The sequence below is a fragment of the Panicum virgatum genome, chromosome 3N (genome assembly GCF_016808335.1).
Source record: "Panicum virgatum strain AP13 chromosome 3N, P.virgatum_v5, whole genome shotgun sequence".
In the NCBI taxonomy this organism is placed as follows: domain Eukaryota; kingdom Viridiplantae; phylum Streptophyta; class Magnoliopsida; order Poales; family Poaceae; genus Panicum; species Panicum virgatum.
In genome coordinates this window covers 56171079-56198605 of record NC_053147.1, presented here as the reverse complement: position 1 = coordinate 56198605, position 27527 = coordinate 56171079, and the positions used below count along the sequence as shown (strand labels likewise).

The window sequence follows — 27527 nt, the reverse complement described above, 5'->3', positions numbered from 1 at the left end:
GTGACGAAACTTAAACGTCATGGATCAATAGATTTTTTGTAGTGTACCAGGAGACTATTCATGACTGGCAGATAAATCCAACAAAGCCATCACGATACTTTGTGGGCCTCCTATCCCCCTGACCTAATGTTGAGGATTATGATCGCACAAAACAGGGCTATCACTACCTACAGGCTACCTCTATCCAGCAATACTTAATTAACCCAGACATCATGTCTACATTAATAAGAGATAGTATAGTATCCCACGCGGAGCCCCGACCCTTCGGATGGACAGACATCATACTAGACCAAACTTTCGAATACAGGAACGAGTACCAGGGCACTAAAGCTTATTCTCTGATCATGTAAAGCATATAGTAACAAAGTAAACTAATCATGAATCTATATCTGACATCGCAAGAAATAGATCATGCGAACATAAATGACTATAAGGTAAGCCTGTTACAAATGAACGAGAATTACAACGGAGAACTAGAGACGAACACATACCGAAACTCCTGAGCAACCTTAGGGACCAGAAGACTACTTATTTAGTCTAAAATCCACTAGCCTAAGAGCTAAACAAGAGGAGCTTGAGCTTGCAACTTGAGGTGTGTCCTTATTCTCACCCCCTCTCATATTTATAGATGGGAACCAGGGGGTGCACGAGCGAGTTCTATAGTTGAGCCTTGAAAAACCGACTTAAGGGACCAATGGGAGGCTGCCACATCGCAAGATTGAGGCGGTGGGGCCCATGGACCGGTTGCCGACCACCCTGGTCGGCCAACCAGGCATGGTCACCAACCAACCTCAGCTTCGGCTGAGGGGTTGACATGTGTAGCCTTGCTCCTTTGGCACGTGGCTCAACTTCTAGATTGGTTGGTTTCGAGCTCTGGTGGGCCCTTTGACCCATGTGATGACATTTGTCATGCTCTGATTGGTCGACAATTTTTACCATAGATCATAGGGTGCTTGCAACCTACATTTTAGCTCAATTTTCAATGTTGCATATTTTTTAGAGGTATAGTGGGTTTTGGCATTATTTTACATAAGCATATGTGTATGAAATGCGAACTCTCACAATTTTCTGATGAAATTGACATTTGAAAATATTCTCCAGTAAGCATCAACAAGACCCCCCCAAGCTCGTCTCGAGTAGAGTAGGACAAATCAGATTGTTATCAAAAAATCACTCTATGTCTTACCTGCCTGTCATATCATAGTCTATAGCAAAGTAGTTTGTCTAAAAATTTGAATAAGTTGGCTTACGTACCTCTGCCTTATTCCCTTACTCATCCATAGGGCTTTTAGCCTACTCCTTGCCCTGAGCTGTTGAGAGTTAGAACAGTTCATAGAACAATACTCACTTATTTCAATCAGGAGGTTTTCTTGAAAAAGTTTTCAAAAAATAACACTAAGTTCCTTGAATGATTGTCTCGAATCACTCAATGTGTATGATACCTTACTAGGGCAATTTCTACCTCTTTTCTTTCCCTACTAAAGATAAAGCTTTTGTGGAGCTTAGGGTACGATAAAAAAAATTAGGCATACTTGCTTTTCATATGTTGCAGTCAAAGAGTGAATCTATGGAGGAACAAATCATACAATCATGATCAAGATGTGCAAGTGTGTGGATGAGATGAATGATGGTATGGCTAACTCCTATTTTCATTGACTTCCTCTCTCTCTCTCTTTATTTTATCCATTCCCCCTTTTTAAGACATGGCCACCCCTTCTCTCTCTCTCTCGGGTCATGCTTCTCGCCATGCCTTCTTTTTGCTTTTTTTTGGGGCTAACAATGACATCAATGATTTAGGGGTGATACCATGGAGATAGATTGCCAAGAGAAGGAGTATTTATTGGTGGATGGTGAATGATGCTAATTCCCAGTGTAGAATTTCGCAAGTGGAGGTGGATGTGTACATGATCTTGATCAAAAGAACATGAAAAGATTCTCACTAGGGTCACACAATTTGACAAAACTCAATGAAATAGCAAGAAATATACATAAAAGGTTTTCAATATAACATTGCATATGACTCTGGTGGGAATTTTATTATCATTGAGAAACTTGCCTTCTTTATTTTATTTTTAAAATAAAAAACTCCAGATTTAAAGCATCACTTAGAACAAGATCGTAGAGCTTCTTTACCAAATCTATACTCACAACAACCTAGCGTTATACAGCGTTCGCAACCCCCAAGATTTTCAGTTCCATGGCAAAAAAATTATCAAGCCAACCAACTCAAATTTAAGAGAACACTAAATTATAAACTAGACAAGACAAACTAAGCAGAACGAAACAAAATTTCATCCTTTCAACTCTAGAGAAGTTTGAACATTCTTACAGCGCATATGGATAAGGAAATAAAACAGATAAATATTTTTGTTGGTTTTCTATGGATTTTATTTTATTACTATGATCAACTGTCGGCGGTCTACATTCTGACTAGTGGGGACCCATGTGGAGGTGAAAGTGATGGGGACACATGCTCTAAAAACACATCTGATATGCGTGCCTTCATCAGAGAAATGTTTCATAAAACCGCATCTCTGATGGCTACCATATTATCACAGACCCGTTTGGTTCATCCGCGTCTCTGTTATTTTCACATCAGAGATGCGTCATGTCTACAGCCATTTGTTTCCAACACATCAGAGACTTGTCCAGTTGACACGCGTCTCTAATATGATATTTGAGTCGCATTTTTATTCAGAGTCTCTGATGAAAGTGTCTTTTCTGTGCATTTCTTACATAGTAGGTAATGACTCATGTTTCATTATTGAGGTCTCAAATAATCCTTACACTTTTATTTGAACAAAAGCAAATTAAAACGATGCAGGTCAGATTTTGTTGATGATCCCTTCCAGCTGGGTGCACACACCTATGCGAATTTTGCGTACTCTTTCCAGCAGTGCGTCGTCAGCAGATGTGTCACCTATCTCAGCTTCTTCTCTCACAATCTCCTCGACCAGTGTTTTCCCTTCAGCTTGTGCCTCCATTCCCTTCTTCTTCTTCTCAGCGATCGAGGCAGGAATATCCTTTAACTGCGAATCAATCTTATTGAGTTCAGCACAGAGGATCTCCCGACGGTTCATTAGGAATGCCTGCTGCTTCGCGAGCATCTTTGCTTCTCTTGCGTTCTCCTGCATTATGGCTTTAAGTTTTGAGCAGCGAGATATCTTCTCACTTATCTGCATCTTTTTAGCTGCTCGTTCCCTGGCTGTTTTGATAGCATCACCATCACTGGAAATTATTTCCAGCAGTTCATTTAAACAAACATTCAGGAGGTCAGCGGTTGGGTTCCTTTTACTAAGAATTTTGTTAACCATCTCCTCTATGAAAACACTGGCCTCTGTGATCTCATACGGGCGCAAATCACATAGAGTTTCGTATAGTTGTTTCAAGGCTTTCTCTATTTCCATTTCTGGTTTTGCTGGAGTAGCAGTAGTGGACTCCAATTCAACAGCACTAGGACCTTCAAATATAGCTTCAAAATCAAGCGCGAAGTCAAGGTCACTTGGATTGCATGGAACTGGCGTTTGGCTGGCATCAAATGGAGTAGCATTATCTGAAGCATAGCTCATGGAATCCGTTCCGTGGATGCTGGAGCCTTCTGCACATGGATATATAGTTTATGTCATGTTGTTTTAGAATTTGTCTGGAGAGCTTTATTAAGATAATAATATCAAAATAAGTCATTGGAAAACCAAAAGATTCTACGTCAACTCAAAATAATATCTTTGGAGTTGATTTGCAAAGCCCCATCAGCAATATGTCATGTCACCAAATATTCTCATACAGTGAGAACTTCCCACCAATAACACAGTACTATTTTAATTCATGACACCATATATCTATTTGGTAATTTCAAAATTTGAACTTTAAATATCCAATTTTTTTACTTCTTGAAATGAAAGCATATTTAAATTTAAACAAACAATATACTAATTTTCTTATATACACTATATTCTTTTGTTTACTGTACCTTGCTGCTGATCGTTGAAGTTTTCATCTGTTTTTTCTGCCGGCATAGTACCAGACGACGATTCAGACCCCACCTGCCAAAGTGGTAACTTTTTGATCACAAATTATACATACCGAATCTGGTCAGAGATGGAAAATAAGAAGTTGATCGTCCACAATTAATATTTTATTTACCTTAGAGATGCTATCAGAAACATCTACTTCAGAATTTGGTATGGAAATATCACTACTCTTGTCAAGTTCGCTCATCACAGGCTCTTGTTTATCCATTATTGATGTCCGTCTGCTCGCTGTACACCTTAATAATTTTCTTCCTACCAGTTCTTGTCCAATTTGGGCTAGCCTCAAGGATACTTCGGCAATACCAGGCCTTGTTTTCTCATCACTTCCCACACAGTCCAGTGCTATCTCGATGCACTCATGTATTTGTTGTAGGTAATCATTCCCCATGGATTCATCAATAAAAAGTTTGGGATCCTGCAGTTTAATCTGATTTTTTGCCTAAACAAACAGTAAATGTAATTAATTGTGAAATGCATATCTATTTGAACACGTCTGTGTGGTACTTTATAGCCGCAGGATGGTTGAAAGAGAGGAAAGAGAAAAATAAAAGCTCACTTGATTGATGATGTGTCGTCCATAACGGCTCGATTTTCTAGAGTATGTTCTTGGTTTTCCTGTTATCATCTCCAGCATGATGAGGCCGAAGCTGTATATATCCACTCCGGTGGTTATCTTTCCACCATTCTGATATTCCGGAGGAGTGACCGTGCTGCATCAAAAAAACAGATATATCCTTACTAATATAAAATAAATACCTACAGTTATATTATTCGACTGTGGCCACTCAGAATTACGCCAAGTGGAATTATATATTAGTGTCTGCCTACACTGTACCACAACACCCTAAATTACCTCGGTTCAACATAGCACCCTCCTTACATTTTCAGCTTCATTTCGTGTAATAAAACAGTCAACTCGGAGATGCTATATGGCTAAAGGAGAATAGCTTATAAGTTCAATCCACCCTTACTCAACTAGCAATGTGGTACTAAAGGTTTCCAAATTGGATAAGAACTGGTAGGAAAATGTTGTAACACACTCGGATACGAGTAGGACTAGTTGGTACATAAGGAAACTTTCAGAATTGTGTTTAGGTAGAATTCCTTAACTCGTATTTGGCTAGATTTCCTTGTAATCTGTCCTCCTAGTATATAAGGATAGGCAGGGACCCCCTCCAAACCAAAAAAAAAATCTCAGGCAATACAAAACAACACCCGCATCGCCTAGCTGAGCCCACGCTTCAGGTGGCTTCCTTTTGACCATTGATCTTCGACCCGATGGCTTGTGTTACACGGTTCTCATCAAAATAATGCGGTCAACCCTGCACCCCGCAAACCCTAACACCCAACCCAGCAGATCAGCACGCCACCTCCAACCAGCGGTAGCTCCTGTCCCTACAATCCCCAGTGGCATGCGCTCCTTCCCTCCTCATCCAGCGCCACCGCCGGCTGCCCTCTCGCCATGCATTTGGCATCAGCGACGGCACTCTACCTCCCAATCCAGCGATGAATTTCAGCAACAAGCGGCTCCGGTGACTCGCAGCGCTGCAGTCATATGCCCATGATGGGAGTGGTGCACTACCGGAAACCATGCATTTGCCGTGCGCCAAACATCGGGCACACAGCAAAGGCAGGGTTTGCCGTGTGCTACGAGAACAGGCACACGACAAAGTTGTAGCACACAGCAAAGGAAAGATTTGCCGTGCACCGGACGAAACGGCCCACGGCAAAGGTCGGGCACACGGCAAATGTTGTATCTTTGCCGTGTGCCTAACATAGGACAGAAGGCAAAGATGGCGGCCAATGACGTCGTTTGGTCGACCGTCACCTTTGCCGTGTGCCTCAATAAAGCACACGGCAAATATTCTATTTGCCGTGTGTTTTATTTTGTGCACACGGCAAAGGTGTTCCAAAATAGTTGAATTTTGACTCCGCAAATTTTCTGGCATAAGAATACAGGATATTTTACTCCATGCTAAACTTTGGTAATTTTCTCGATATATTTGCTATATTTAGACATTTAATGTCAGTAATCGAATTTCTGATGCTTGTACAGGAAGTATTTTGATTAGTGGAGTACAATGTATATAAAATTGACAGACATAATAGCGAGTCCAATGTGAGCATGTGTGGCAGAAACAGAAGTAAATTTTGGAGATCTTGGCAAATTTTGGAGACATAATGCGAGTCCAATTTATGCACACGGCAAAAGCTTTGCCGTGTGCCCAACAAAAAATCCACGGCAAAGAAGGCCTTTGCCAACACTTGGTTGCCGTGGGGCTTTTGCCGTGTGCTACACACGGCAAAGCCTTTGCCGTGTGCAAACCGGGCTTTGCTGTGTGTTTTTGGCACACGGCAAATAGCCTGTGTCCCGTAGTGGTCCACTACTTGACGGAGATGCTTCTGCTCCGGGCACCACTGAAACCAAGTGCAGACAAGCGACGTCACCGCCAGAGTAGCTGCTCTGTTCTATTCTATATGATTGTTTGGCCTTGATTATTTTTCTATGTTGAACTTTTGGAGAAGACAAGCTTCGTGACATGAATTTCACATACCTAGCCTGTCTGCATATTACTTTTGTTTTTTCAGGAAGTCCTAGACGCTGCCAGCTACTTACAGTACTGCCTGCTGTTGGATCCATGTTCCTTTCGGTTTTTGAGTCCTTGAAAGTGATTCTACACACAAGTGCAAGACAATCAAGTACAGCCTGCTATTGGATGCGTGCATTGTTTTTGGTTTGAGTTTCTGGGAATGATTGTGTGACAACCCCTGGAGTCTGCAAGATAAAATCTAGCATAGCCTTTTATTAGATCCATGAATTACTTTTGGTATTTGACTTTCTATAAGTGATAATGCACACATATCTATTGGTGTGCAATAAACTATATGTACCTAATTGCATTTTCATGAGATGTCTAGTGAGTGAATCTTTGAAGCTTAATATGACATGATGGACACTAGATTAGTTTTGAATTTCTGTTCAATATGTACCTATAATTGCTCGATTGAATTGTTATTTTCTAATTTTAAATTATGCGTTCAACAATCAATTGGTAATAGCTACGTATGCCTTCACATTGGTTGTCTGTAAAAGTTGCTACATGTCGTCAGTCAATATATATACTCCCTCCATCCCAACAAAAGGATTCAATAATTCTTGTTATGTATCTGGCGCATACCTAGAATTGCATTCTTTGTTGGGACAGAGTACGTCAATCGGTAAAACTTCACTGAGCATCGAACTGTTAGTCAGTAAGGCTGGTGTTGGTCGGTAAACACTTATACTGACAGGACTTACACTGGCTGCAAGTGTCGATCAGTATAGTTTTGTACTGACTAACTCTCTATTGCTAAAGTCTTATACCTACTAACCGTCTATCATAGTTCCAGGGCTATGTGTAGTGGTAGTAACACTCACGTTAATGTCACTTTTTCACCCTTGTTTATTTTGAAAATATGCATGAAACTATACGTCATTCTCATTAAAGATACTTAATATTTGGTGCATATACACATATAGTTTGTGTTTTGGAGAATGTACTATTTTTGTAGAAAAATGACTCAAATTGAGCATCTATAGATGAAGCCCAAAAACTAACACACTCTTCCTAAATAGATTGTGGAGAGGGCCCTTGCCATGTCTATTGCAGCAAGACCACATTTTCCTACAACATATGCCATGATGGCTAGCGGATGGAGGTCGAAGGAGAGGCTGGCAGCACCATGGACTTGGTCTTGGTGTCTCGAATGCTGGCTATGGGCATTCATATATATGCCAGAGCAGATTCCTGCAAGAAAGATTGCTGCTGGCCAAGGAGACAAGTGGAGGAGGGAGATCAAGCGGCGGATATAGAAGGACACACTATTAGAAACACGAGCCATCAGCATTATTAGTACCAGGTCCAATGCCTAATAGTATATTTGTGGTGGACCAAAGGGTCTAGACTCTTTACTACCGGTTGGTAACACCAAACAGTACTAAAACCTATGCTTTCATACCAGGTGATGTTATCACCTGATACTAATGCTTACGCTCATATTAGTACATATTAAGACAATTGATACAAAATAGTACTGATGTATATAGATTTTAGCTCGACTGTTAGAAGGGACGGTCTTTTGTCCCAGCTCTAGTGGAGATGGATATACCATGTGAGAGTTCTAGCGAACTTGTGGATTTCACAGGGTAATGAGAACCAAACCATGCATTGAACAATTGACAAGTCATTAGAATCATTAATAATTGTTGATGAATAAAGACTTACATGTTTCCTAAAGGATTGTTGGTGTAGGCATATTGTTTGTTCATATCGAGAGGCCACGCAATACCGAAGTCACCAATTTTTGGGATCAGTACCCCACTCACATCAATGTGGATCAGTATGTTGTCTGCCTTCAAGTCCATATGGACGATACTGACGCCATCTGGGCATTCATCATGGAGGTAGTGCAATCCTCTGCAAATACCTAGAATTATGTTGTACCGTTGGTTCCAGCTAAGCTTGTGATGATTATCTGCAATGATTGATAGCGGAATAAGCATAATTTCAACAAAAACATCACAGTTTGCTACCTAATTTAACAAGTTAAGTATTTAAGTGGTTCACAACATGATAGCATACAACACTACTACATGCTACTAAATAAAGATATTAATTTGAAAGGATTAATAGATCTGTCAAGAAAATAATTTACTAGAGCTGGATATAATTCACAGCACATTTCATTAAAAGGTCAGTTGAGCTAATTTTATCTGATAAGAAAGGTGGTGAAATTTGATGAAACCTTACATTTCTTGCTTCTTCTTATTATATTAATTAAGTCAATATAATGGATAAGTACCCATTCCATCATGTAATTACTTCCTTCAATTTTTTCTTTCGTCTATCATCATGCATAGTTCCAAAACTGTGAGGCTTATCTTATATGGATATTAACTTAAGCCATTACAGATAATTAACAGAATATTTAATGTCCTAAACAAATTTCAACCTACCTCTGATAAGAATATAATTAAATGGAACTAAAATTAGATATGTACTCCCTCCGTTTCAAATTATAAGCCGTTTACACATTTTGAGTTGTATAATTTTTGCTATGTATCAAGAAATATGCGTGTATCTTGGTGCATAGCAAAAACAATGTATCTAGAAAAGCCAGAATGTCTTATAATTTTTGAAACGGAGGGAGTATAGTAGATTTCAGTTACATATTATTAGGAGACATGGATTTATATGAGAATACAAATATTTTTCCTCACAAATGAAATACGAAAGTTGTTTGAACATCCATAAAGATTTCTAGGATTCCCTGAATGTTTTTTAACAGAAAATGGTTATTGTCTTTTTCTAGAATTTATCTAGTAGGCAGCAATTTTTTGGTCTAACTGAGAAACTTTTCTATATGGTTAAATGGCTTTTTGTTGTTTGAAATTGTCAGTTGGGCATCTTTTGGTTGTTGATTCTGGCTCACTACCGGTATTGTCCAGATTAGACTACAAAACTTTTGGCCGCGTAAGAAAACATTGTGAATAAGAACAGTAGCAGCTACTTGAAAAAATACTCAGAAATGTTAAATATATACCGTAATGACAATATATATATAAGATCCTTGCATGCTAGCGTCGCCTGCCTATTCACAACAGAAGTTTTGTCATACCTTCTAGTCGATCCTGGAGAGTCCCATCTGAAAGATATTCATAGCAAAGCATTGTCCCTTGGCTATGGAAGCAGTAACCCTCTAATTTCATTAGATTTCTGTGTCTTAGCGTTGATAGGATGCTTACTTCATTCAAAAATTGTTCCGAGAACTTGTCCTTCTGTAGCTTCTTTACAGCTAAAACCTTGTCACCAATCACTGCCTGTTACAATAACAATCATATTTTTGTTGTAAAAAGACAAAAGGTCAGTACGAACACAACGATTTTGCGACATTTCTAGATGAAGAGACTACTGAAATGTACACAGGTGGAATAAGTAAGAACCTTATAGACAATACCAAAGGCCCCACGTCCAATTTCGCGATCACTGGAGAAATGATCAGTAGCTCTCTCGAGCTCATCATATCTATATTCACGTACATGATCAACCTTTATAAGCCCTAGCCCATCTGAAGAATCATCGTCGCGGCCAAAACTGTATTGCACATTCTTGAATGTTCTGGATTCATAAGCACCCACACTTTCGTTTTTCCTTGTTTCATGTCTAAGATTAGCCAGGGTGGACGCTATATGATCGACAGTAGGCCTTAAGGCTACATATGGCGAAGTGCACCTAAGGGCTAGCTCAATACAGTATTCAATTTCAGCTTGGCAATCACTGTTCAATATTGGATCCCTGAGTGCCTTGCAATCATTTCTATTCCAATGACGTTTCACCTGTCAGACAAATACCTCTATAAACGATCTTGGGATAGCTATGTAGATCAATTAACAGAAATAAAACATTATTAACAATAAGAGAGAGCTTACTTCAGCAACTAATTCATTCTCTGTACTCGACGATTTAGATCGGCCTGTTATAATCTTTAGCAGGAGAATACCAAAGCTATTTATGTCAATTTCTGAAGAAAATATTTCTTCTCTCTTTGACATGAAATAATAATACCTGCATCAAATGGAAGTATAATTGATGAGAATAACCAATAATATATGGTTCTCTAAGTGTATAGTTCATTTATTGATTCAATTATATAAATGGAACAAAGTAAACCCTGTGGGTGCATCATCTTCACGTTGACCCCAGAAAACACAATACGAAATTTTTGGTATCAAATTCCTAGTCTTCTCATCCTCATGAAGAACTATTTTGTCAACTTTCAATTCAATGTGCATTTTCACTTTGCTTTTGAAGTCCTCGAGGTACTTCAGGCCTTCACAGATACCGCTGAGTATATCACGTCGCTGTTGCCAAGTTAGCACTTTATATGTTCCTACATTAAAATAAATTGATGGTATACACATTAATTTTCAACAACCAAGCTACTATTATATGCAATAAGGCATATATTTAGAACGGATTAGATCCCTAAAAGAGTGATCTAGGGATAAATCAGAAGTCTAAACACATTGCTTACTAAATGGTATACAATGACATAACATATGATTGTTTTACCCTCAATACCATACGGAAGGCATATGAGTAGGCTGTAACCCAAACATGTCTTGAGTTTCACACAACAGGTGGTGATCCAAATTGCATCACATCATGTTGGACACACAAGTAACATCTAATCTATTCCTCGACTCCGTTATTCCTCTCATCATCACCTTCTTTCCTCCCCCACCCCCACCCCCCACCCACCCCCCAACCGATCCCCTCCCGCACCCTGAAATCCACATGTTGCGCCTTGCCGGAATTCGACGACGCCCCACCCTATCTTTGTCAAATGGCTGCTGGTCGAGGTCCGGTGGAACATTATCCCAACTCCCTTGTGCCCCTCGTCATCACCGCCTTTCCTCCTCCCTCAAACCGATGCCTCCCACACTGAAACATGTATATGCTGCCTCATCGGATTTGACGCTGCCCCCCCCCCCCGCCCTCCCCGCCCGCACCTGATCTTTTTGGTTACATTGTAGCTGCTCGAGGTGTGATAGAACACTACCACCTATTTTGACTTGACGAGATTCGTGTGCAGTACTCCACCCACTGCCATGTGGGGTTGGGCCTGCATGTCACTGACCCAACTGTTGGGGACGTATTGTAGAGGATTCATATATATTCATTTGGACTTCCCCTCACTCACAATTAGCCCTGGCCCTACATCTCTCCCATGGTGACCCTTCTTCCTCCTGCTCGCCTGTTCCTCCTTTTGCCTCCTCTTGCTTGGCCCTCTCTGAGATGGTGTGCATGTCAGCTCCCATTCCTCCACTTGCCCTTCCTGGGCGCCACTGCCCTGTGCGAAGACACCATTCCAACAGCACCAATGAGGGAGCAGCCAAGGGGCACGCCTAATGGAAGCGACCTTGCACAGAGGGTGAGGATCCTAGGACAATGCTTGTAGGTTCAATTTCTTGCAGACATGTAGCAGATGATTTTTAATTGTGTAGCAGCAGCAGTGATGACGTCCCCGGAGCTGCTGTAGTTGCACCACTGTGGTCACTACTAGCAGGAAGTATACTTTTAGTAGCAAAGAGAATATACCTTTTAGTACTGGTTGGAAAAATAAGAACGGTATTTTCCATCGATACTATGAAATTGAGACTAAAAAATCTCAATTTTAGTACCAGGTGGTAAGTTATGGTTGGTGTTAAACGATAAGATATCAATTTTTTTAAAAATATTTCAAATATGAGAATAGGATGTCACAAATCACACATTTTTTCGATGAAATATGCGTGGTTCTTCAAATTATCACTAACATTGAGTGTAACTTCCTTACCATTTGAACTGCACATCGGATCTTACTAAGTATAGATGCTTGAATTTTACCAGTAGCGGATTTAGTATTGGGTGGCACGGTAACACCAACCGGTAGTAAACTATATTAAACTAATAATGTGTGAGTATAGGTGATAGTACAGTGTCGTAAAACCAACTAGTACTAAAGCATATAGGGCTAATGTTTGAGTATAAGTATTAGTGTTAATAACAATGGGTCCTTAATGCAGAGACTTTAGGGTAGCTACTAAAAGCCTCCAAAGAGTTCCATCCACCATGTTAGAATAATAGACGTGTGGAAGCAATGATTGATCTACCGAGATGATGTCCATGAGATCATGGACAACATTGTAGTTGTGGTATTTGTTGATGAGGTTCAGCCGAAGCCTTGCTCATTATTCCTAGAGCAGACTATAGACTCTCCTCTCCAACACTGCAATCGCTTTAGGGTCGAGGCAATGCGCCGCCTGCCCCTGCGAACCTATCGCTTTGTCCTTATGGTTACGACAGCAGTCCTCCTCTCATATTTATGTGTGCATGCTTTTAGCACTAGCCTAGGCGGCCCTTGTCAAGGACGTGGGTCGCCCAAGACATGTCTTCTAGCAGGTGCGCCCTCGCCAGGGATCGGCGGCACGGTGGTCGTCCGTGTGGATCTCCCTCGGCCACAGCTTTGATTTGGATCAATTTGGGATTCAGATGTGTTTGATTTGGGGGGAGAGAGCAGGGAGTTCAGGCATGTGTGAATAGAGACAAGAAACTTTAAAAATTCATTCCTGTTAGCTTAACCGCACGCACCCAAACCCAGGTCGACTAGCACCTTAAGATTTAGTTTGGGATCAATATTTTTTTCCTTTGTTGAGATTGAAGAATTATAGAGAAAGGAAACTTGCGAAATTCAATTGGATGTCAGTAAGTTCTTTTGAGGGATCATACCTAGGAGGCACTCCTCAAGTGTTTGATAGCGCTGATATTCGTAGCAAAGAAAGCTCCCATGTTTATCAATGCAATAACCATCAAACTTCAGTAGGTTCGTGTGACAAAGTTGTGAGACAGCCTTCACCAAACTCTCATGTTGTTTGTGAAGCCTCCGTTCTGTTTGTAGGGTCTGCACTGCAATCACTTTTCCTCCCTGAAGTGTTCCCTGATTTATGAGGAGGGTGGATGATTAGTCAAATATAATCTCTTTCTATTGAACTAACCAACGCTAGTACAGTACTGATTTGTTGGAGCGTTCTATTTTTTTAGGGGCTGCACCAAATAATATTATCTACAGATACTGTAGCATTCAAACCGACCCTAAAAATACAGATACTGGATCATACTGCCAGCCACCTTGAAGATCACCATGATTTTTAGGAGTAGTCGAACCACACTTAAAAAAATTGTATTCCAGGATCAGCCCATAGAGATCAGCCCCTATTTTAAGGGGCAGCTTGCAGTGTGAGCCATCCTTAAAAACCGAACCTATACAGTGCGACACCTTCTTTCACGAGGTCATCAGCATAGTGGCGAACTGATAAAGTCGAGGTGCTGCCGAAATTCCAAAAAAGAAAGGGGGAGGAGGAAATTCTTAGAGGGGGAACACTGGAGGCTATCTAGGAGGTAAGCCTATGCTAATCCTTTGTGAATTTTGAACTTGCTTCATAGAACAAAGATCAATTTAGGTAAGATTACAACATCTAGGTTATGGTATGGTTAGGTCATTTCCACCTGTATTTGCCCAAACGTTTGCCTAACCTTACATTAGTTGATCGATCGATTAGGAGCTTAAGATTCACCTTGTATTTTACCTCCATTTCAAGTCTTGTAACATACAACAATTGTACATATTCATGAACTGGCACTTGCTAGCAATTACCATGGATGGAAATATTTTTTTCTCCTCATGTGAATGACCAATTTAATGTCTTTAATGTCTAGGTGTACTAATGTTTTTAACCTTTTCTACACATACCATCATTCTCAGTCCAACTTCTAGTTTAAACATTTTAAATAAAAAATTTAATTACAGGATGTGTTGCTGAAACTCCAATTAATATTATGGGTAGAGGGGGAGTTTTCATTTGTCTAGCTAGATTTCGTAATGTTATCTTTTTTCATTTTTTTTCTAAACATGCCATCATTGAAAAGATTGATAGGCCTTTGATGTGTTTAAGGATGAGAGATGTTTTTCACCAAGAATTGAGCAACTCCCCGGAAAAACTAATACTAGGGACAGCTGAGGCGAGACCCCCATCTTTATAGATTGCATTTGTAGGGGCAGTCCACTCCATCAGCCGTCCATGATGACGTGGTGGAGCACGTGGTGGATGTGGCATCCAGCTCGGTTGGTAGCGCCTGCCAGTGGGCACGCTGCCCACCAGCGTTCGAACCCCGGGTTCGACGTTGGTGTTCTCATCGGGAATAGTGTTTCCCAATAATTTCTAGAGCCTCTCACGCGTGGAGCCACAAAGGGACTGTGACGTGCCCGTCGCCTACGGAGCCTTGAAAGTTTCGGTGATCTCTAGAAGGACGCGGTCTTCGTATCTGTGTGTAGTTGTAGGTCTGGTTGTACACGTGTGGTGTGTGTGGTATGTGCGTGTGTTGGGTGGTGCGTGCGTGCGTGTATGAACAGATGTTACAGCTGTACCCAGATGAGAGGCGTCAAAAAAAAGACAGAGGAAACTGCGTCGGCAACACTCCTATTATGGCTCGGCCTCCAAGTTCCCACTTCCTAAATAGTTTTCCCATATGCGGGCTCCCAACTCCAATATATCAGCACCACAAATATAGTAAGAACCTTATCTCATTGTAATTATTTTGTATGATGATGAATAATTTAATTTAATCCACATCTAATGCCGTTGAGCTGGAGCATGGAGCATCTTATCGTCAAGGACGCACCCACCCTGGAGAGGCTGCTTGCACACGACATCAACTGGGGGCCTATCTATAAATGCGGTATATGCACCGAGGCTGTAAATGATCGTCTATTCGGGGTCAGGACATGAGCTGCAACTTGGCACGGGATAATAAGAGAGGGGGGAACACTACTAGAGAAAGGCATATCGGTTTAGACTGGGAAAAAGATCCTGTTCCGGTACTAATATTAATTAGTATTATAGGGTGGATATAAGCTTACGCAGCCCTTTAGTACTACTGGTTGGAAATAACATCTAGTACTAAAGTGTAACACCACCTGTACCGGTTGGTGTTACCATCTGTTACTAAAGAGTACGCCACATGTTATTTTAAAAGGAAAGTATCTCTCTGCATCGTAAGTGTTGTGTAGTTGAGATGACAAATAGTGTACACGAGAGTCAAGAGGTTTCGGGTTCGAATTCTCGCACCGCACGCAAGCATGTTTGTGGCCTTTTTCCTGGGTTTAAAATATTTTTTAAAACTTTTTAATTAATACGTAGAATCCTTTAGTACGGTGGTAACAGATCTCAAATTTTAGTCTAAATAATCTAATAGCTAAGCTAAACAAATATCAAATTGAATTGTATAGAGAGCCCCAGAACCATGATCCATTGCCACCCCACCGGTGAGCCCCTACCAAGCCTAACCATTAAATTGGATTTGAATAGCAGGTAAGGGCCCGAGCTAATGGTGTTGGTGATATGGTGCTTGGATTTGCCGGAGATGCAAATAAGTGGTGGATTTGGGGCTTGGGAGGCTTCGGTGTTGGAGATTGGTGTGCTGACGCCGCTTGCCTGCTTTGCTCTATGGAGAAGAGAAGCGGAGAGAAAGGAAAAGGTATGAACTTGCTTGCTGTGCTCCTCCTTTTTATCTTAGAAAAGAAACGAAGAAGAAAAATTGGTGGAGCACGAGTTGATGCTTGATTCCGGAGCGGGCAGCAGAGCATCGTGGGCGGCATGGGCGGCGGAGCGCCAGCGGAGCCCTCCCCATCCATGGCTAGCTAAGCTGCTCGGGGATGCAGAAGAAAAACAGGGACGATAGGAGAAGAGAGCGAACTATACTGGAAGCTATGTATTTTGCTTATTATCTTAATTACTATCCACATGCTCGCATCAATGAAAAACGTGAAATATATGTATCCAGTAAAAATTATAACTTTAGGTAATTATTGAGGGAGCATGATATTTTTACCTTGTAGACAGTTCCAAGATCTCCGTGTGCACCTGGTCTAATGAGATTTGTAAATGCCTTGGTAGCCTTCTCCAGTTCGCGATATTCATAACGCCTCGCATCACAAAGGGTTGGACGGTGGTTTTTTACAGGACGCCCCGTAAAGTACCCTGCAATCTTATCCATGTGGTAAGAATGCTGCTTCTTAACTGTGCTGTCCTAGTTTCTGCTCATTAGCGGTGTAGAAGGTGTGCATTCTTCTATCTGGGTATGCAACGGGAAGACCATGTGTTGGCTATTAATAGAACCTGGAATCCTCGGTCTCGGCGGTTCACATACATATGAATGAGTCAGATTGCCGTGAAGAAGGGATTCCGGTTGAAATACTTAGGGCCCTGATTGCTGTTCTTATATATACTAGTAATAACTTGCAGATATTTTTGAAACAAACTAGTAGGAGAGCTGCCCGCTGTATTAAAAAGAAGGGATGCCTGAAAATTTGTGCAAAAGCTCCTGTGTTTTTCTACCTCCAAATGCCCCGGCACGCCAACATAATTAGGCTCCGTAATCCTCGCCAGGCAGCGCTGGCAGTACTGAAGCACCGAGCTGCTATGCTCTGAATGAGCTCGCTGGGGGCCTTCAATTTCAGCCCACTGCAAAATGAAGACGTAGTGCCCTTGCAAACTTTCCCTAGGGAAGGGCTCCCAAGCCGACACGTTGTTATAGGCGACGAGCGAATCAAGTTAACCTTGCATTTACCTCCAGTAAGCGCCGCTCACATCCACAGCAAGGCCATGACCGAGAGAGACTTTTAAGTCTTAAGTCTCGCCGTCACGGATACTTAATACGCCGGTTGTAGAGTCGTTACTGGATGGCCAAGCGGCCTTTCATTTGATAAGAGCAAGTATTATGGAGAAGTTTGAGCCGGCGACATCCAATAGTAAAGAGAGAGAAAGGAGGAGAGAGGAGTAGGCGACTATCGAGTCGCCAGCCTGAGCCGGCTAAATCTGAAGCAGTCAGATCTTCTCCATTCAATTGCTTCCACGTATTAAGCAACACATTAAATAGCTATGGGACCCACCGCCACAGCTCGCAGCCAGAGTCGCCGAATCACCCGTGGCAGACGAAACCATAAACCATGCTCTAATCGGCTGTTCTTTTTGTTTATGTGCGGTGGGCGCGGAGCTTTGATAAGATCAGAGTCACCATCGATTGGTTCTCTTTTTCTGTACGAGCGTAGACACAGATCGATGACAAAGATAAAAAACATATAAGAAAAAGAAACCTGATACAATGTACCCAACAACCATGCATGCAAGAAGACAAAATAATTAAAGAGTAGCTTTAAAAGCACGATCGTTCCCCGGTTGATTAGGTCCGAGCACATGCAGTCACGGGACCTTCAATTTAATAAATTGGCAATTGGACCTTTTTTATTGCAAGAGGTACTACCTCCTAGATTACTTCCTGCCTCCGTTTTATATTTATAATCAGAGAGGAAAAATGGAGCCTCGGCCAAACCACTTCCTTTGACTATCGACAAGGGCAGCATCATGAATTTATATTGGGCAGGTCATGTGCTTTGTCGTATGCTGTGCAGGTTGTGCTGGGGACGCCAACGAGCCCTCAGACCGAGGACCGAGGACCGCGAAGGGCCTGACGAAGACCCAAAAACGCGGGAAGATAATTGGGTGCGCCAGCGCTGGTGCGACCCCGCCCCAATGACCACCACATGCCCCTGCGCCTAGATCTAACGACTCTGCGCCCATACGGCCAGCTCGGCTCCGCGCAGGTGCAGCACCCGCTGGACTCACAGCTCCATTCAGCTTGGCTCCGGCGTATGATTCACCGTCCGATTAGTATTGTGTGCTAGATTCACCGGGGTGCACCCCATTTATTTCCAGAATGTGCGATTTCAGCAAAGCTTTGATGTCCAAGAGATCGAATGCTAGGGCTTCGGCGTACAAGCCAAGACCAGGCCAAACCGGTGATGGAGCCAAGCCGCTTCCGAAGACCAAGGCAAGTTTCAGGGAACACTGAGTTGTAAAGGGAGACCAAGAAATGAAATTACTTTGTACCCCTAGAATATTCGAGAAATATTGTTGTTGAGGGGCATAAAAGTGTAATTGAGAAAGGGATAGGTGAACCGCCCCCTATAAATACAGAGTATGTTGATGCAAATGGTCACGATGGCGGACCTTACGTTGACCAACATGAGCACTTGGGAGATATGCTTTACTCCGTCATACATAATCCAAATTGGCGCGCTTGGTGTGCGCGGGCATGCTGGTCAGTTTGATCATGCAACTGACAAGGTGGAGATAATCCTCTTGAAGTCAAAGGTGACCAGCCGACCATACTAATGTGATCTTGGCACCAGTAGCGATAATGATGTAGAAAAATAAAAAAAATGATAAATAAATAATCAGCCAAGAGGCTCATTCTAGCATCCTGATGAGTATGAGCGGCTCATCCAAATCAGATCCGTAAATTGATGATAACTAAAGCATCAAAACTATCAGCTAGAAAGCCGATAGGAAACGGAGCACGGTGGTGAGCTCTTGATCCACTATGAAGAAGACCATAAGCCGATGAAGCTTCAACTAACGTTACCGCAAGTATTTCTAGATGAAACTACAGCGATGCGCCCGGTAGTTGCAATCTAGAAACACTGACAGTAAGAGGTTAATCTAAACTTTACAAGCCGATAGATCTATCCACAGTAGACCTCGATCCCAAAAGCACTCGAGAGGTAGCCAAGACTGAGATGCTACAGTCCATTAAATAATCTATCCTCTATTTTAACGGGATAAATCTAATCAAAGCAAACTGAATAGCAAGACGATAAATTAAAGAAATATCAGCTGAAGCAAGCTTAATCCCCTGAACAGTTAAAGTCTAGAACACTTGGTAATAGCGACGCCCGAAGATGAGCCGAAGGTCGAGGCTACGCAGCGCTGCTCATCAAAGAAGTCACCGTAAAACTACGTTACTCCTACATCTAGGGCAATAGCATAATTAAAGCGGAAAGGTAAATGTATTTGATTGATCAAGAGGTGATGCCTATTCAATAGCTGGGGCTCATATTTATTCCCTGGGCCTGACACAAAACTTTCCTAGCAAGAAATATACAAACAAAACTTGCCTAACAAGAAATATCTAAATAAAAGGATATATTAAAATATACAGACTCTATTTTCTCTTTTGTAGAGTCCTTACTAATAAGCTTCGTTAACGATCGTGTCTTTCCTTGATCTCGAATCATCGGCTTCCTTTCCATATACTCGGCATGAGCATTAAATTCCAATCCTCTTGAAACAAGAAAAATTTGTGAATCATCAGCATGCAGGCCCGCTGGTCGTATGTGATCCTTGTTGATGCACTCTAGTAGCTGATGATCATCATAATTCAGATCACATCGGATTTACTGACAAAATCTGATGCCAACGGAGTGATTGCACATTACACTTGGGCCCGAAGGTATTTGAGTGGTGTTTGGATTCCTCTGGCGCTTCATTTGTGAGTATTGTAGTGCTTCTCCGTCCCGGAGCATACGGTCCAGCAACAGTTTTTGGCACCCACCCGCGGTTCGTTCCAGCACACCACATGGCGGCAAATAAAAAGACCAATGCCAGCACATTGGCAGAGCTCCTGTTGACACCGTTTTTTTTGGCACATGTCAGTCTGTTAAGCAGTCCACCGACGAAGATTGGGCCAACGCTAGAATAAAGGAAATAAGAAAAGCATATTGGGCCTCTAGGCCAGAACAAATGCCGTAGCCGATGGAGCTAAGGAAAGAGCTGACCGTACCAGGGCTACATCAGCAAGTTATCTTTTAGATTTTGTATTGTTTAAATTTGAAAAGTTTGTTTCTTGATAGTCAAGTTGTAATCTCGCCACATCGACAATGGGGGGTCTAGGTTTAGGCTATAAATAGCAGGCCTCCAGCATCTGTAAACTTTGATCAACCACATCCAAACAAAACTTTTACATTCAGCACATCTACTTTTCTCGCAAGAGGCTTCGCCATTGTTGTAGTATATTTTCCTCTTTACCAGTTCTTCCCAGCAGGCATGTTCATCATTTGCTGGTAAGTTCTGAGTTGAATTGCATAGGCAGATCCAGGTTGACTGTGCATCGCTTCTTCCTCTATCTATAGTGTTCAAAGTTATTGAGCAAGGTAGATCCGTCTAGCAGGGAGGCATGTTCATCATGTGCTGGTAAGTTCTGAGTTGAATTGCATAGGCAGATCCAGGTTGACTGTGCATCGCTTCTTCCTCTATCTATAGTGTTCAAAGTTATTGAGCAAGGTAGATCCGTCTAGCAGGGTTTATCTTGTTTACCAATTTACCAATAAAAGTTATGTTAATTGATCCGCTAATCTAACTTGTTGTTTCTTTTATTACCAATTATCGGTAATTTCTTAGATCACACTAGGGTCTAGTTTGTTTTAAGTTTTTGTCACAAGTTATCCAGCTTGGATCTATCTAGATCGGCTACCTCCCGTGATTTGATCACACCGGCCAATTTCGACTTGAATCTAGGTGTTGCTCGTAAGCTACATTGCTTTAAGCGTAGCTTACCCTCCCTCGATCGGCTACATGATAGCCGATTAATGGCATCATCAGTATTGGTCGGCTAGCAAATAGCCTTTGCATCTAACGTCTACTCTCCTTGTCAATTATAGGTCAAATGGACTGGCATGCCTAGTGCACCACACGTGCGCCTGTTGGTTTCGCTATGTCAGAGCGAAGCAGATCTCCCTGGTCCTAGCGTACGTGGAGCGCGAGGATTTTCCATCATGCGGGGAAATTTTTGCGTCAACACGCTTCTTGACACACCTGATGGGACACGTCATCAACATCCATGTCAGCAACATGTAGCACTATGTCAACACGGTCGAGATCAAATCGGCCGCCAAGGATGCTGATAAATCAGGTGATAGATTTGAGATCAGCAACAACAACATCATCAACGTCACTGAGGAACATCTTAACGATGTTCGGAAGCAGCAGTTGGCCCAAGCCGTCGACGGCTACAAGGCCACCTGCCTTCGGTCATTCAGCTTCAGGGGAAGAGAAGGGAAGGTCATCCAGAAAGGTGCTCTTCCTACGCCGTGACACCATGAAGTTCCAAGACCTGTTTGATCGGGCCATGCATCACACCATGATCAATCAAGCTAAGGTCATGACAAACTCCATCCAGAAAACCATTTATAAGAAGATGATTGGCCAATGGACTCCTAGATACATAGGGCCGGCGTACTCCCAAGAAGACTCATCGGCCGCTGCAGCCTGCAGGGCTGCGGCATCTCCAGCAGCAGGCATCGGCACCCAGCCGATGGCAAATGGTGCTGCACTGGTGGGCACGGGATTCGCTCCTATGCCGCCTACGTTCTTCCAGCCACCGACGTTTCCATCCATGGGGACTCTGTTACACCGTCAGTTCGCCGTCAATGGTTGCATCGACCTAGAGGAACCTCTTCAGCACTCCACCTGGCTATATTCCTCCAATGTCTCTCGTTATGCCTCCTGAGATGACGGTTTCTTCTGGACCAAGTGCTTCTACCTTTGGGGGGGCACCATTCTTCATACATCAGTCACCCCAGATCAGTAGGCCGATGGTCATGTCCCAACGACCATCATCGTCGCAACTTCGCAAGGGGCACCCCTATACTAGCATCGGCTACCCAGCTGATGGCAATGTACCAAAAAAATCCAACTACATGACGCAAATGATGGGTCTCCAGCCGCGAGTGGTGGTTAATCAACCCATCCAAGAGCAGCAGGTGCCCATCCAACACCAACAACAACATGGGTTTGTCTAGGAGCAGCAACAACCATCTGTTCATCCTATTGCAGTTCCTGCTCCGCAGCCGGCACAACCAATATAATGCAAGTCCAGATGAAGCAACCACCCACACAATAGCAGGTCCAATATAATGCAAGTCCAGATGAAGCAACCACCCGCACAATAGTAGGTTGTTGCATCTCCGGTTGTTGACTGGTCTGCACAAATAGCCGATGTGATGCGAAATCAATTCTATTTGAAGCCTAAAGAGCCGGCATTCATGTATCGTAAGCCTTACCCTGAGGCTTATGATCACATTGCCTTCCCTCATAGGTACGGAGTGCCAAATTTCACCAAGTACTCTGCACATGACTCGATGTCTACTGTCGAGCACGTTAGCCAATTCCTGATCCATTGTGGAGAAGCTGGAGGAATTGATGCTTTGAAGATTCGTCTGTTCCCACTCTTGTTGTCTAGATCGGCCTTTGCATGGTTCTCCTCCTTGCCTGCAAAATCCATCAACACATGGGCTGATCTAGAGAAGCACTTCCACAAGTAGTTCTTTGTAGGAATACATGAGATGAGGCTCATGGACGTGACTGTGATCAAGTAGAGGAACAACGAACCTGTAATGAATTATGTCCAAATGTTCGGAGACTTCAGGAACAGGTGCTTTAGCCTGTCTCTCAGCGATAGCTAGTTAGCTGAATTGGCTTTTCAAGGATTGCTGCCTCACATTAAGGAAAGGTTCTCTTCTCAAGAGTTCGAGAGCCTGAGGCATCTTGCTTAGAGGCCAGAATGCGTTGATGTTTGAGCCTCGATTCTATAAAGAACTCAGCTCCATAAAAAGATAAATTTTGCTGGGGACTCTTCTGACTCCGATGAGAAAGCAGAGATTGGCTTGGCCGAGTGGACCAAGAAAATAGAGCCAGTCTCGTGCCTGTTTGGTGAAAAGGAAAAGGCGAAATACGGGTTCGACATTACAAAGGCCGACGGGATCTTCGATCTATTGGTTCAGGAGGGACAGATCAAACTGTATGCAAATCATATTATTCCATAGGCCATTGGTATTCAAGTGGCATAATGCTATTTCGCATAATACTTGCGAGTGCAGGGTGTTATGCAAGGAGATCCAATCGGCTATTGAAGCAGGAAGAATCAAGTTTGATGTGCCAGAAAAGCCGATGAAGATCGACGGTCATCCTTTCCACACCAACATGGTGGATGTAAAGGATTTGGACACCAAGACGGGGCCCAAGGTGCTGACTTCTGAACAAGCCAAGCATTCGGGAGCTGTTGTCCCTAAAGCGCAAGTATTGGCCAACCAACTCAGAGGGCAAGGCCGATACGAGCGAGGAGAAAGTTCCAGGAGATCTAGCCAGCGTGTGAGGTCCTAGATGCTGATCAACAAGTACCAGCTTCGGCAAGAGAAGGAGCAGCACTAGCAAGAAGAACGTGCCCGAGGACCACTGCTGGTGTCCATTCTTTGCGCTTTGCTGGAATGAAGGCTTACGTGTATTATCAGTGGATGACTGCCCTAATGCAACAAACATGTGGGAAGCAATTCTCATGTAAGAGGCAGTTTTTTGAGGGTCAAGACCAATAGACGATTCACAAGGATGAGCCCCAGAGAAGGCACACTCCTGTCCATGATCGACTAGGAAAAATGATTTCCTCTCAAGAACAGTTGGAGCAAGAAGCCAATGCTCGGGTTCCTGATGATCAACCATTAGTCCGGGAAGATGAGTATCGGTTAGACATAGAGTATCATCAGTATGAGTCCAACCCTAATCCAAATCAGTGGTGTCCTGGAGGCTTGACTCGATCCTAGAAGAGACAAGTGCAGAGATTGCGTCACCGGGAGCAACAACAAGAAGAATATGCTCGTCAAGATCAGCATCCAAAATCACAAGTTTGGCGCATTAAAGAGAAAGCCGATGAAGCAGAAGCTGCAGCGGTTAATATGGTTTTCATTGTGCCAATGGAGTTCAAGGCCCCATCTGATGAAGAAATTAAGTAGGCTGTGGCGCAGTTGTCCTTAGATCTTGTGCCAGCCATGTTTGAGAAGCTAGAAGACAAGGAATGCAAGCATCTGAGATCATTGCTTCTCAAAGGATACATGAACGGCAAGCCGATGACCAAGATGCTTGTCGATGGAGGTGCTATGGTGAACATCATGCCGTATACAACATTCAGAAAGCTTGGGCTTGGAGAGGAAGATCTGATCCAAACCGACATGATGCTTAAGGATTTCGAAGGAGATGTGTCACTAGCTCGGGGGGCAATATGTGTTGACCTGACGATTGGCAAGAATCTGCCTACCATGTTCTTTGTCATCAACGGTAAAGGTTCATTTGGTACGTTCTTGGGCACGAATTGGATTCATGCCAACTATTGCATTCCATCACTACTAGAAAACGGGCCTTGGGCACCGACTGAGAAGAGCCAAAGGCACTGGTTTCCCAACCGGTGCCCCGCAACCGCGACCAATAGCCTCGACTTAAGACACCGGGTTTTTCAACCGGTGCCTTAGGCTTCCATTGGTACCGGTTGGAAATACAAGCCGGTACCAAAGAGGCTGCCACGCTGACGTAAGGTGGCAGCCCCTTTGGTACCGGTTTGTATTTCCAACCGGTACCAATGACTTTTCCCTTTTTTTCCCCATATCCAGTTTTGTTTGTTATATTTATTACTGTTTATTCTTTTATAATTGCTAAACGCACTCAAGCTCTACAGTACTCTACGTTCATTGGTCGTTCGTGTTCGTTTTCAGAGAATATTTGAAACTAACTAAAAGTGAAATGCGAGCATATAATTAAGCTAATTAGATGAACTAATATATTTACAAATTTACAAACATCAAGGCATAATGTTTAAAAATATTTACAAATGTACAAGTCATGTTAGCCGTCCAACTACTAGTCCCCTCAGGAGGTCGATGGAAGTCCTCTATAGATGTGACCGTCGTGGTAGAACTCGCCTCTAGGATCCAAGATCTCGTTCAAAATGAATCCGGCGAGCTGCTCGCACACGGCGTTGATCCGATCAGTAGAGTAACATTCATCCCCCATTTGAGACATCTATCATTTAGGAAAAAGCATTAACATTATGTGCATTAGTACAATTATGAAAATATACTAGTGAACAGTTTGGACGTACTCTCGTTTCTTCATCAGTAGCCTTCCCGCATGGAGTCATGATGTGCAAGTAGTCGCATACGTAGTACCCGCACCAATCAGTTCCTTGTTGTTGTCTCGCACACTTAAAGAGAAACAAATAAATTACTCAATTTAGAACAATTTGGGATTATATACTTAACTAGACAAATCTTTATGAATGAACATACCGGATAATCCATGTTAACGTTCAGTTCGGGCCTCCATTGACCACGTCCTTTGTTATTTTTCACAAATTTTTTCCAAACCCTACGCTCAAAGTTAAGTTTGATATTCAGGAATTGTTATTAACAGAAAAAGGATTTGATTGTACAAACTGAACTTACCTATTCAAGGGGTCTATGATATGTCGGATTGCGGACTTTGGATTTCTCATTGAGTCAAAGACTATAAGATTGCCGGTCTCTACGGAAAGTATGAGTAAAATCCAATGATAACTGCAGATATAGTTAGGATATATACATAAATGTATTAGACAACTTAGTATTTATTTAGTAATATAACAGAGGTTTCAGTCGATCAAGGCTTACCCAAAGTTGTATGGTATGAATATATAGGATTTGTAACTTTGCCTAGTCAACGAATCGTACATGTTTTGGCACATTTCCTTGTAACTTTCGTTGATCAATTTCTGGTTGACTAGCAAAGGAGACATGAAGCCGATCTGATGGTGCCATCCATGTTTTCGGCTTCTTTGGGTCTCCTGTCTAAACGATGCAATAGAAATTTTATAATGCACACATATAATTATGTTCTTGTTAACAAAAAGTATTAATGTAGAGGTAAGTGATACTTACAAAACCCAAATGGTGATGATAGAGGCGTCGAGGGCTTGTCGATGGTAAATGTGATATAAATTTTGGAAGTACACCCAGAAGTTGTCCTCCCCGCGGAAGAAATCATGGTCATGATACTTGACTCCAAACATTTTCCATTCGTCTTTCGCCATTCGCAAGTACCATCTATGCAAATTAAACATCTGCGTGCCTAGACTTTTCTCCTCTTCCTCAGTGACAAAAGGTTTTCCATGCTGGAATGGAGTAATAGCGCGAGCGACAGGGATTTTTGCCTCCACATGCCCCGTTGCCTCCTCTAGCATTAATCCAGTTTCAGAAAGAAATATTGCGGCCTGTAGGTCCGCTTGGAGTTGTACGTCCGTCATCACTCTGCACTGATCTACTGTTGGGTCCTTTTCCGAATACTACTTTTATATCTTTGACCATTTCAAACACTATTTTCCCACAACGGTGCCTAGGCTTGGTACGATGATCTGCCTTTCCATCGTAGTGAGCATGCCTCCTCCTTAATGGGTGCTTGATCGGAAGAAATCGACGATGACCCATATACACGATCTTCCTACTGTGCTTGAGGTACATGCTATTGGTTTCTTCTAAACAATGGGTGCATGCCCTATAACCCTTATTGGATTGTCCGGAGAGGTTACTTAGTGCTGGCCAATCGTTGGTGGTTACGAAAAGCAATGCACGCAGGTTAAAATGATCCTCTGCGTGCGCATCCCACATACAAACACCCTCATCTTTCCACAACAATTGAAGATCCTCAATCAGTGGTTTCAGATACACATCTATATCATTACCGGGTTGCTTCGGGCCGGGGATAAGCACTGGCATCATAATGAATTTTCGCTTCATACACAACCAGGGAGGAAGATTATATATACAGACTGTCACAGGCCACGTACTATGGCCACTGCTCTGCTCATCGAAAGGATTCATGCCATCCGTACTTAAGCCGAACCTTATATTCCTCGCATCATTTGCAAATATTTGGAATGTTCTGTCCACTTTTCTCCACTACGACCCATCAGCGGGGTGTCTCAATATATTGTCTTGCTTACGTTCTTTTTTGTGCCATCGCATCAATTTAGCATTCGTTTTGTTCATGAACAAACGTTTCAGACGTGGTATTAGAGGAAAATACCACATCACCTTGGCAAGCACCCTCTTCTTGACACGCATCCCCTCAACGTCGCCTGGATCATCTCGAGGGATCTTATACCGGCATGCGTTGCATACAGGGCATGAATCCAAATTTTCATACTCACCTCGATATAGGATGCA

At 42.6% G+C, this 27527-nt stretch overlaps 1 protein-coding gene across 3 annotated transcripts; it reads right to left on the bottom strand.

Annotated features, from left to right (window-relative positions):
• Positions 1-2666: 2666 nt before the first annotated feature.
• Positions 2667-17172, bottom strand: LOC120666253. Of its 3 annotated transcripts, none has more exons than XM_039946054.1 (11): positions 16502-17172; positions 13343-13550; positions 10742-10961; positions 10501-10636; positions 10015-10407; positions 9690-9891; positions 8297-8546; positions 4588-4741; positions 4144-4470; positions 3971-4043; positions 2705-3595 (listed from the first exon to the last, which is right to left on the bottom strand). In XM_039946054.1, exons 1-11 carry the CDS (start codon positions 16664-16666, stop codon positions 2826-2828), a joined length of 2898 nt encoding a protein of 965 aa, XP_039801988.1. In that variant the 5' UTR covers positions 16667-17172; the 3' UTR covers positions 2705-2825. The 3 variants fall into 3 exon arrangements, with proteins under 3 accessions (XP_039801989.1, XP_039801988.1, XP_039801987.1); XM_039946053.1 differs by having other exon boundaries at positions 2705-3598; positions 16502-17167; XM_039946055.1 differs by lacking the exon at positions 13343-13550 and having other exon boundaries at positions 2667-3598; positions 16502-16640.
• Positions 17173-27527: the final 10355 nt, after the last annotated feature.